At 54.3% G+C, this 11577-nt stretch overlaps 2 protein-coding genes across 2 annotated transcripts; one reads left to right on the top strand and one right to left on the bottom strand.

The window, feature by feature from the left end:
• The first annotated feature begins 596 nt into the window (after positions 1–596).
• Positions 597–4173, top strand: NCCRP1 (NCCRP1, F-box associated domain containing). Its single transcript, XM_077131910.1, has 6 exons — positions 597–915; positions 1485–1547; positions 1635–1686; positions 2244–2339; positions 2951–3089; positions 3221–4173. The coding sequence occupies exons 1-6, from the start codon at positions 624–626 to the stop codon at positions 3359–3361; spliced, it is 783 nt and encodes a 260-aa protein (XP_076988025.1). The 5' UTR covers positions 597–623; the 3' UTR covers positions 3362–4173.
• Positions 4174–4617: 444 nt separating this feature from the next.
• On the bottom strand, positions 4618–6033 carry SYCN (syncollin). The gene is made up of 2 exons (XM_077131911.1): positions 5617–6033; positions 4618–4790 (listed from the first exon to the last, which is right to left on the bottom strand). The coding sequence occupies exons 1-2, from the start codon at positions 6009–6011 to the stop codon at positions 4781–4783; spliced, it is 405 nt and encodes a 134-aa protein (XP_076988026.1). The 5' UTR covers positions 6012–6033; the 3' UTR covers positions 4618–4780.
• Between the last annotated feature and the right edge of the window lie 5544 nt (positions 6034–11577).

Genomic DNA, 11577 nt, shown 5'->3' with positions numbered 1-11577 from the left:
GAAGAGGGGCTGGCACCCCAAAACCTGGGTGGGGGGAGGGTGTGTTGCTGCTCCCGCCGTTGCTACTATCGCAGCATCTTCTCGCCCCCTCCCCCACCTCTGAGACTCCCCGTCTTAGGGTCTGGGTTTCTCTCTGCTCCCCTTTCTCCATCTTGGTTTTCAGGACAAGAACCATCAGGGTCGCTAGAGGTGTCCCAGGTGAAGGCAGGAGAGGAGTGACAGAGGCTGGCCCTTCTCTTCCCTGTGCTGAGAATGGTCAACTGGGGGAAGATGGGGGGGGGTCATTAATTAACCTCTTAACCCCACCACACTGGATCTTAACAAGGTGGACAGGCCTCATTAGAGAGCAGGGAGCCCTGGCATTAGCTCATTTGTCACATACGCTCCCAGCACCAGTCACCCAGCAACTGGGTCCTCAGATGGCCCCGGGGAAACTGGAGCAGGAAGCCTGGGAACCTGCGCAGGGCCTGCGGGGCCGGGACTCCTGGGTCCCGGGGGAGGAGCCGCTAGGGCCCACGATCCTTCCCCCAACCCGCCCCGCAATTAAATGCCAGCTCAGGACGTCCCGCCCCCGGTTAACCCCAAGCCCTGCGGAGTCTGGGACAGTCGTCCAAACCCGACAGATGGAGGAGGTGCCGGACAGCCCCGCGCTCGGCGGCGGGATGGAAGCCGAAGGGCCCGCGGAGCCCCTGGAGCTGCCGCCCTCACCGCCGTCGCCCGCGGCCCCGGAGACCCCCGAGCTCCCCCAGCTCCCCGAACCGCAGCAGCCGACCGAGGCCTACGCCCGGCAGCTGCTGCTGGACGAGTGGGGGTCGCCGGGCTGCAGCCTGGAGCTGCCGCCGCGCCTCACCTGGAAGCTGCTCTTGCTGCGCCGGCCGCTCTACCGCAACCTGTTGCGCTCGCCCAACCCCGAAGGTGAGGGGCGGCGGGGCCGGGGGCCTCAGGAGCCGGGGCCAGGCTGCGCGCCCTGTGCCCTCCCGGCTAGTGACTAACTCAGACCGTCGGTCTCTTCTTTCGTTCTCTGTGTTTTCATCTCTCTCTCTCTTTCTCTCCATTCCTATTGTCTCTTTTTCTCTTTGTGCCTTTCAGTGTGGTCTCCTCCTGTGTTTCTCCAGTCTCTTTTTCTATTTGCCTCTGCCTCTCTCCTCTCTCTGTCTCACCTTGAACCTCCCTCTTTCTCTGTATGGCCTACTGTCTCTCTGCATCTTTGTTTCTCTCAGTGCCTTTTCTCTCTTTTTCTTCCCGATTCTCTCTGCCCTCTGTCTCTGTTTTCACCACACACACCCTCACACCCTCTCTCTCCCCCCAGGACATTCTCAGGGCTCCCACCCTGGGGCCCTGACTCACTCCATCCCTGCTAGGCTGGTCTGGCCTGGAGGGTGGGGCACAGATTCTTGCCCTGGGAGCGGAACCTGGCGGGTAGGGAGTGGTGAAGATGGGGGCCTCGGCCAGGTCTGACCCTCATCCCCACCCCCACTCTGCAGGCATCAACATTTATGAGCCAGCACCCCCTACTGGTCCCACCCAGCAACCCCTGGAGACTCTGGGTAAGTGCCCGGGGGCCAGAGGGCTGGGGGAAAGGGCTTCTCCTTGGGAATGGAGAGGTTCTAACCTGTGGCACCTCCACCTGCCAGGTAATTTCAACGGGTGGCACATTAGAACCGAAAAGCTCCAGCGGGACTGCAGGTGAGTGGCCAGAACCTGTGTGGCCTGGGTTTGAATTCCAGCGCCAACCTTTCCCTCTGTGGGACCTGGAGAAACTGACTTCGCCTCTCTGAGCCCGAGTCTCTTGGACTGTCAATGGAGTTAGTCATAGGAGAAAAAGCTTGTAAAACACAGCTTAGGGTCCAGCGAGCACTTAGTAGGTGTCATTATCCTCAACTCCTTTCTCCTGGGGGGGAAGAGGTACTCCAGGCCACCATCCACCTCCCATTAAACTGGCTTCTGCACAGCGGACAGATGGGGCTATTCGGTGGCTCAGGGTAGCACACACCGGGTTTGAGTTCCAGCTCTGCCCCAGCTCTACCGCTTCTTTGAGGCTTCATCTTGGGCTAGCCGCTCTCCATCTCGAGACTCAGTTTCCCCATCTGCAATATGGATTCAGAATGCATTGTCCTCGGAGGGCTGTGGGGATTGGGACTGTAAAGTGCACACTGACTGCCCAGCACCCCGTATGCAGGTACAATTGGTGTCACTAAAATGGGGTGTCCCCACCCCCCCTTCTCTGCCTCCCCCTTTCGCAGTTGGACAGTGAAGCAGCAGTGTGTGGACCTTTTGGCCCAGGGCCTGTGGGAGGAGCTTCTTGATGACGAGCAACCAGATGTCACCGTCATGGACTGGTACGCGCCTCTGCAGCAGCCCCCCCAAACACAAATCTCACCCCGTCCTCCCCTTTGATCCGAGCTCCTCACCAAGACCCTCCTTTTCCTGCAGTGCCTGGCCCTGCTCCCTCTCCGGCCCCTTTCCCCTGAGTCTTTTAGTTTTGGGAAATGTGCCAGGCCTCTTAGGTCTTTGAAACTTTGCCAAGGCTGTTCCTTCTTCCGTGGTTGCCTGTCCCCCTCTCTTCTCAAGGCTGGTTCCTCCTTATCCGTTAGGGGTCAGTTACACTGGGGGGTGGGTGAGCACCAGGATGCCTTCTTAGACCGCCTCCCAGCTGGGTAAGGTGCCCACGCTCCAGTGCCTTGTGCTCCCCCTGTCCCGGCCCCGACCCCTCTGCCTGGGGACCCTCTATCCCCGCCCTAGTGGTTCCTGGCTACCCCTGTCTGGCGATCTGGCTGTCCCCACTGCACTGTGGGTTCCATTAGAGCAGGCCGGGAGCCGTCTTGGCCACCACTGTGTTGCCAGCTACTCCCCAGCCAGTGAGTGCGTGCTGAATGGCTAATGGGGCCAAGGTTTGGGGCTGGGATCTCGGGGCTGCGGGAGTGGCTGAAGGCCAGGCCCCCATGCCCAGGTACGAGGACAGCCGGCTGGACGCCTGTGTCTACGAACTGCACGTCTGGCTGCTGGCAGCCGACCGCCGCACGGTCATCGCGCAGCACCACGCTGCCCCCAGGACCTCTGGGAGAGGCCCTGCTGGCCGCTGGGTCCAGGTGAGGCTCCCTGTCCAGCCCCCATCCCCAGACATGTGCTTATGGCCCCAGCCCTCCTGGAGGGTGGAGGGAGGGAAGCAAGGGTCGTGGGTCCCTACTAAGGGCTTCTTCCTAACCCGGTGGGGCCACAGGTGTCCCACGTATTCCGCCGCTACGGCCCTGGCGTGCGCTTTGTCCACTTCCTGCACAAGACCAAGAACCGGATGGAGCCAGGTGGGCTGCGGCGGACGAGGGTGACAGACTCCTCCGTGTCTGTGCAGCTGAGGGAGTGACCAATGGACTCCCTGCCTGTTCTGACCCTTGTCACATTTACCTCGGCTGCTCCCTGACCCTCAGTTTCTCCCTGACCTTTAGCACCTCCCTGCCCCACAGCTGCTCACTGTCCTTAGCACTCCCTGACCCTGTAGCTTCTTCTGTTCTCTTATCACCTCTCTGACCCCTCAGAACCTCCTTGACCTTTAGCACCTCCCTGGTCCCTTAATACCTTCAGGACCCATCAGCCTTTCCTTGGTGGCTTACCACCTCCTGGGCCTCAATTCTGCATGGGCCCTGGGCTTCTCATTTGACGTCTTTGCACACATTCTAGACTAGCTGACCCTTTGGCATTTCCCTGGCACTCTTTGAGCTCCATGAGGGTAGCGGCCACACCTTCCCAATTCAGTGCTGTCACAGAGCCAAGCATTCTCCATAGAGTTCATTCAGTTCATTTCCCATCAGCACAGCCCCTAATCCTTGTTCCTCCAGCGCCGCTCACAATCCCTGACCCTTTCCCACCGCCCTTGACCTTGATCTCTTCACACATCCCCAATTTGTGACCTCTTAGCATCTCCACTTACCTCTCTCCATACCTCTTAACTCTCAGACTCTCCCTGAGTTCCCCTTTTCCCTCCAACTCCAAATTGTCATCCTCCCCCCAGAGTTGTCCCCATACCCCTCCACACCCCAGGCCCCCTCATTTCTCTTCATCTTCCCCTGAGCCCCCAAACCTAGGTATCCATCAAGGGCCCTCAAACATGGAGGTGGGGGTCTTGGGGGGACAAATTGCAACCTGAACAGAAATACACAAAGTCTAATGATAGTGTCATCCCTGGGTTGGGAGAGGGAGGAGATTAAAAGTATATCATTTCCAGTAAGGCCTGGGCTCTGGCAGATCACTCACAGGCCCTGGCCCCGGGCCAGCCCAGGCTCTGGGGTGTGGGGAGTGGGGGTCCATGCCAGCTGCAGCTAGCCTTTTAATTGCTGAGTCACCAGGGGGTCTGGAGGTCCCTGGGGAGCCAGAACAGCTTGGGGAGTGGATGTTCAGGAAAGTGGCTATTTACTCAAAAGTGTGGGAAACACTTCAATATTTAACCATCAGCCCATGGCACCCATGCACGCTGAGTATGTCATACGTGTGTCCTTCTGTGGGCGTGTGGCTGTGCACACCGAGACCCATGTCAGAATCTGAGGGCATGTCTCCTGACCACCCTGCTCTCTCCCCCAGTTCTTTGTGGACCTGGTCCCACGCACAAGCAGATGGCAGACAGGGCAATTTCAGAAGGGCTGTATTGCAGGGAAGGAAAGATGGGGGGCAGGCAGAAATCTCTCTCCTGGGTCTTGGGGCCTGCAGGAGGCCCCAGGGACAAGGCCAGGTGAAGGGATCAGCTCTGTGCGGGGATTGGCTGCACCTGGCACGGACCCCCTCCAGCATGTCAGAAGCACCTGCAACAGAATGAAAAATTATCACCAGAGGGTGCCAGGGCTTCGAGATCCAGGGCCTGAGGTGGGGAAACCAGGGTGGGAGTTCCAAAAGGCTGAGGAGGTACAGAGGGCTGGGGAAACGGGGTCTGAAGTTCCAAGTTCAGGAGTTACGGGTCCTGGTCTGGGAAAGGTTGGAGCTGGGGCCTCTCGGAGCTGTTGTAGGAGAGGGAGGGGGCCAACGCTGGTTCTAGGGTCCCAGAGACTGTGAGCTTGGATATGTGCGTGCAGAATGGGTTCAGGGGTCTCCAGCATTGGGTCAGAGGGTTCCAGAAGTTGGAACAGGGGTCCTGGGTCCTGAAGCAGGGGTTTCAGGCACTGAGGCTTATTTGGAGAGTGTAAAGGGTGGCGAGCATGAGGTTTAAATAGGATGCTCCTACAATAGGATCTGGGTTCTTGAAGCCTGGATCAGCTTTTGAGTCTGGGAATCCAGAGCTGGGTCTAGAATCGGAGGATCCATGGGGCATGGCTGGTGGAGTCCAAGGTGAGGGAATTGGTGACCTCCCAACCCCACGCTAGGCTAGGGGACTCCAGAATTAGCCCGGCTTCCCTGGAAAGAACATCGGGGGGGGGGGGGCTGGGGGGGGTAGGGGCTCCCAGAATGGGGAATGGGGGATTGGGTCAGCTTTTGAGTCTGGGAATCAACTCCGCTGAGTCGGAGAGACCCGAGGGGGATGGGTTGGGGGCAGGGAGGGGGGGGGGGGACTGCTCCAGAAGTGGGTCAAGGGGCTCAGGAGTCCCGGGGTGCGTGCGGGGCTGGGGGGCTGGGGGCGGGGGCGCGGGCGGGCACCTGCAGTAGAGCGCCGCGACGGAGTTGGCCCAGTTCCCGAAGATGCCGCGGCGGTACTCTTCCAGGCGCGGGTAGGCGCCGGCCGAGAACTTGCGCGTCTTGCCGGCCTTGCCGCGGCGGGACCACACCGTGAGCTCGCAGCGCTGGGCCACCACGAGCGAGGAGGCTTTGTTCGCCCAGTCCGAGGGCAGGTAGGGCAGGTCGGCGCCGGGCTCCAAGTTCAGCTCGGCCCCGGAGCAGCAGTTCTCGTAGTAGGGGTCGCTCTTCTCAAAGAGCTTGGCGCACGTGCGCGTCCCGTCGGGGTGCTTCAGGTCGGCGGGCACCGGGCAGGCCCCTCGGGCGCCGGGGATGGCCGCCAGGGCCAGGGCCAGCAGCAGCGAGCACAGCGGGGACATGGCGACACTGCCGGGCCGCGGCGCCGCGCCCGCTCTTATGCTCCCGACCGTGGGAAGGGAGAAGCTGCGAGATAAGGAGCCGGGGAAGGGAAGGGGGGGCACACCCCGCCTCCCCAGAAACCCGGACTCCTCCCTAACCCAGGTTAGAGCCCCGCGATCGATGAACTACAGATGGGCATATTCCTATAGAATTTAACAGCTTACATTTTAACGTGGTCAGCAAGGTGCTAAAGTCAAGAGGCAAGACCCGAAGTCGAGTGCTTGGCAAAGAAGAGGGCAGGCCAGGGCGGGGGTGCTGGGTTTAGCACAGGAAGAGCTCTTAGAAACTGAAGGGCAAACAGCCTCCTTTCCAAATAAGGAGAGACCCAGAGAGGGGAGAGGGAGGCTGGGGCATCCAGGGCTGAGCAGGGGTGGGGAGGAGAAGCCAGAGATGAGAAGGGAGGCCCTGGCAGGGGGGGAGAGAGATGTGCAGAGATGGGAAAGGAGGACCCTCTCTGGAGTGGGAAATCTGAGTGAGGTGGGAGACCCACATCTGTGAAACACAAGATGGACATATATGCATAACACTTAAAACCCTTTGCAAGTCAATATACAAAAGGCTTGGGGAAGAGTTTAGTGACACCGAGAACAGTATGGAGTTAATAGGCATATTATACCAAGAATGCTTACATGACAGAGGAGCACCCAGAGAGAGAGGTTCTGGGGGTGGGTGGGTGGGATTTGGGGGGGGGGGGGCTGCCACTCCCACCCCTGCCCCTCAGGAACCAGGAGACTCTTAACCAAAGGTGGAAATCAGTGTCTATAAAATAAAGAGGGGTGTTTATGTGTTGTCATGTTTAAAAAAAATTTTTTTAATTAAAAAAATAAAAATAAATTTAAAAGGAGCCTGTAGAATAGTATACACCTTTAATATTGGGAGAAAACACTAACCTGGGGGTGGGGGTGGGGGGAATAAACTTAACTCATCTAATATACAATGAGTTCTTAGGAATTGGTAAGTAAAAATGACACAAGCCAAAGGAAAGAAAAAGGCGAGGTTCAGGAAGGGAAGGAGGCTGGGGACCCCAGGGCTGGACAGGGGCTCTCTGGAGCTCTCCGCCACCTGCCAGACCAAATTAAGGGTCACGGGTGAGGGAGCACTGATCAGGCAGACAGGGTCCAAGTCTTGGTTCCATGAGTGAGTACAAGTCGGGGTGTGCAGCTCCTCGTCTGTAGAATGGGTGATAGTTACTCCTTCACCATGGGGTCATTGCAAAAATGACAAAGGCAGGCAGGGAGTCTGGGGTTAGGAGAACAGCCCCTAGGGCCAGGCTATGGTGACTCCACCCTCAGGACACAGGACCCATGGGATCCCTGGGCCTCAGGATATGGGGATAATGGGTGTATGAGTTTCTTGGGGACTTCTGTGACAAATGCCACAAACTAGGTGGCTTGAAACAAGAGAAATGCATTCTCTCACCGTTCTGGAGGCCAGAAGTCCAAAATTAAGATGCCAGCAGCGCCCTCCTCATTCTGAAGGCTCGAAGGAAGACTCCTTCCTTGCCTCGCCTAGTTTCTGCTGGTTGCCTTGCATTCTGTGGCTTGTGGATGCACCATCCCAGTCTCTGCCTCGTCATCACCTGGCCTTCTCCCCGTGCCCCCAAGCATCCTCTCCTCTTCTTATAAGGATCCCAGTCCAACATCTAGTCTGACCAGAACTTAACTAATTCCATCTGCAGAGACTTTATTTCACAGCCGGGCGTTAGGACTCCCAATATGTCTTCTTGGGGGACACAATTCAACCCACAACGAGGACTAAGTGAATTATTCCATGTGACATCACTCAAGTTGGAGCATGGAGAGTGTCACAAGAGTACTTACCAGCAAGTAGAAACCAAAACAAAATAACACCAACAAAAATGGTCACTCAGCTAACCCTAGTCCCTACTGTCCCCAAGGGTCTTCCACCATGGGCAAGGCACATCAATGGTTAAGAACTTTAAATGCTAGAAACACTCGGAGGTGCGTTCAAATTCTGACTCTGCCACCTGTTTGCTGGGCAGCCTTGGGCAAGTGAACTTACCTTTCTGATCTTCAGTTGCCTCCTCCCTTCAATGGGATAATAGAAATGAGATCACTCTATAAAGTCCTTTATAGCTAATATAACAAAGTGTGATTCATAAACAATCCACATAATTGTTATTTATAAATATGTATATGCTGGCTGTATAATTTCATATGAATACAATAGCATATATGTAACAGCAGCAGTTATGTTTTGTTTTGACATTTGAAGAGCTGTATTGCGGTAACACACAACATAACATTTCCCAGGTTAGCCACTTTCAAGTATACAATTTGATGGTGTTAATCATATTCACAATGTCATGCTACCACCAACACCGTCCCTTACCAAAACTCTTCCATCATCCCAAACAGAAATGCCGCTCCCGGCAAGCATTAACTGCCTGTTCCTCCACCCTGCCTGGGGATTCTTATAATGATTCCAAGAGCCTGCTCCCTGGCCTGGCCCTGCCCCCAGACCAGACCTGGATCCTTCTTGCTCCTTGCCTCCCCTGACCCCAGGAAATCTAATCTCGGGCTGCTTACTTCCCAGCAGCCCTCTTTGACCTCAAGGTCCCAGAGCTCCACCCACCCGGCGTGACCGTGGGCATCATGGTGACCCCGATGGGGAGGCAGAGCCAGGGACAGGAGCGCGGGGCCCGCGGCGCGCAGCCCACACAGCCAGCGTCAGGCAGCCCCGGGGGTGTGGGCACAGCACCCGCCCCCGTCCAGGGACAGCCCTTCCCACAGCCGGCCACTGAGGGTCACTGGTTCTCACGGGCGAGCCCCGGGGAACTGCACGCTCTGCGCGCGGACACAGACTTGATACACGGCGTCAGGAAAGACAGCCACAACCCCCTTTGCACTCACAGACTCGCACACCCGCCAGCACAGACAAGCCCCCAAGGCCCCACCCCCTCGCCCTCCACCCCATGCAATCTCACATGCGCAAAACCCGCACAAGCACACATTCGACAGCCGCCCGTTTGCAAATCGTAGAAAAACAAACACCTCCTTATTACGCAATTTTTTTTAATGGAAAAATATCCTGCCCTTGAGGAACTCATGAGTCCTTGAGAAAATCAGCTGGTAAATCAATAATAATTCGAACACAATGTGCAAAGGATCGTACCAGGGCCTTTGCAAAGAACTCTGGGAATGTAGTGGGACGAATAACAGGGTGTTTTCCAAAAAAGCATACACCTACTGAAATGTTTTGATTCTTAAAAGAGAAATCTGCTTCTCACAACTTTGATTTCACATTTGAAATTGCCACTAGAAGAAAAGAGAAATTAATTGTCCAGACTGGATGGTACCTGAAAATAAGCAGCATTATACAGGGCACACAATTTAAATGAAAATGCTGAGTCTGTTGTGTAAATAAAGGAAGATATTCACATCGGTACTTAGGTTCACACTGGGTCATCAAACTCACTGCAATCATGTAATGATGTCACTGGGTGGGATTATTTCCATATGATTCTTTTTTTTTTAAATAAACCTTTGATTTATTTTTTATATAGGCGGGCACCGGGAATCGAACCCAGATCTCTGGCATGGCAGGCAAGAACTCTGCCTGCTGACCCATTGTAGCCCACCCTCCATACAATTCTTAAGGGTTACTTCAACCCCAAAGCAGCCATAACTATCGAGTTTGGAAGCAGTGGTTCTCAAAAGTATGGTCCTTGGACGAAAAGCATCAGCATGTGGTGGAAGCTTGTTCGAAATGCAAATTCTCAATGCCCAGTCCAGATCCTACTGAGTCAGAATCTCTGGGGTCGGGGCCCACCAAACTGAGGTTTAGCAAGCCCTCCCGGTGATTCTGACGCCACTGAAATTTGAAAACCATCGGGTTGGGATTTGGTCTTCTAAAGCTTCACATGTGGCTGGTTATACATCTAGAATTTTCTGTATTATAGCTCAATTTTCTCAGCTCCTATAAAAAGTGTATTTTGTGCAATTTTCCTGATTGAGAATTTCCACTAGCAATAGAAAAAAGGACCATCTCCCGGGGATCCCAGGTGAAGCCTCTCATAAAACAGTGCCTGGAACACGAACGCTGGCAACGAACTTGAGTCTTCTCCAACGCAGACAAAAGATAAGTCATCATGTGACTTCAGGACACGGCTCGACCATTTTCTCAGATACACCTGCCCCAGGTGAGGTACCTTGTCTTAAACCCGGGGCTCCAGAGCATCCTTATGTTCTAGGTGAGAACTCCTCAATCTTTAATATGTAGCCTGGGGTGAAGGGAAAGGCGGAATCCGGCCGATCCGGGGTGAACTCGGTTTCTGCGTTTCCTGTAAGCTCCCAGGTGACGCCGGGCTGCCGCTCCGTGGGCCACTGTGTGACTTGGGAGGCTCGTGGAGACCAGAAGAGCAAGAACACAACCCAAATTTGGAACCCGGGTGGTAGGAAAACAGAGCAGCACCGGGTGAACACAAGGAAGTGGTTGAGACCGAAGGAAAGAACTCCCAGTGAAATCACAGAAGGAAAGTTGAGGAGAAAGCTGGGTCTGAAGCTCCTTCATGGATGGGCTGGTTTTGGCTCAGCAGCCCCGGCAGCAGGTGAATGGAAAACCCCAGGCTGAACCCGGGGAGGGGGCCGGGATTCGGCGGCAGCAGGCCTGGAGCAGGAGAAGCCTGAAGCACTGGCCAGGTGGCGCCAGAGCACAGCTTTGAGGAAGCCAATTTGGGGGCCAGGGACTTGAGTTCGAATCCTGCCTTTTCCGTGTGTGTCACAAGGAAGTTACTCACCCTAAGTTTCAGTTTCCTTAAGTGTGAGAAGGAGATCATGCACACAAAAACCACCTACGTGTTATTATAGTATTGAGGCCAGTAGGGAGTTTTCCTTGTTTTTTTTTAATTGACATAGTGGTCATTGGTACCCACCCCCACTTTATCAGTTTTGAAATATAAATAGCATTTGTTTTATTAATCTTTCCTGACAATGACAACCAGCATCCTAATTTGTGGATCCTCTCTATTGTATGTTTAGCATTCTCTTTTTCCTTAATTTTATTAAATCCATAGTAATAAATGTCATTCATTTCTAACGCACATTTGCTTTTTATCTCTCATTCTACTTTCTTTTAATTTATTGCCCTGTTCTTTTCCTAATATTTGAGGTAATTTTCAGCCATTTTTCTTTTCCCACGTTTGGATTTAAGGCTCTCCATTTCCTTTGTGGGGTTATTGTGTGGTTTACAGAAGATAAGTGTAGGAAAGATTTCAGTAATGGGTGGTGATGATGGTAGCGCAACATTGTGAATGCAATTAATACCACGGAATTGTATACTTTAAAGTGGGAAATTTTATGTTGCATATGTGTTACCGGAAAAAAAAAATTTTTTTTTTTTTTGATAATTAACATGATGTGCTGAGATTGTGTTGGGAACCTGCAAAGTGTTTTGTCTGAATAATAACTACTGCTGTTAGGGTTGGCTTTGAGTACTGTCATTTATCAGGGACCTTAGGGACAGAGAACAATCAGGGGAAGAAGCCTGTATCAATTATGTATAGTT

Source organism: Tamandua tetradactyla, chromosome 16 (assembly GCF_023851605.1).
Source record: "Tamandua tetradactyla isolate mTamTet1 chromosome 16, mTamTet1.pri, whole genome shotgun sequence".
Classification (NCBI taxonomy): Eukaryota; Metazoa; Chordata; class Mammalia; order Pilosa; family Myrmecophagidae; genus Tamandua; species Tamandua tetradactyla.
This window is presented reverse-complemented; position numbering and strand designations above follow the sequence as displayed.

Coding starts and splice junctions, on each gene's coding strand:
- SYCN (XM_077131911.1), bottom strand. CDS start 6,011: ATGTCCCCGCTGTGCTCGCTGCTGCTGGCCCTGGCCCTGGCGGCCATC.
- NCCRP1 (XM_077131910.1), top strand. CDS start 624: ATGGAGGAGGTGCCGGACAGCCCCGCGCTCGGCGGCGGGATGGAAGCC. Junction 916..1,484: donor GCGCTCGCCCAACCCCGAAG/GTGAGGGGCGGC, acceptor CCCACTCTGCAG/GCATCAACATTTATGAGCCA. Junction 1,548..1,634: donor GCAACCCCTGGAGACTCTGG/GTAAGTGCCCGG, acceptor TCCACCTGCCAG/GTAATTTCAACGGGTGGCAC.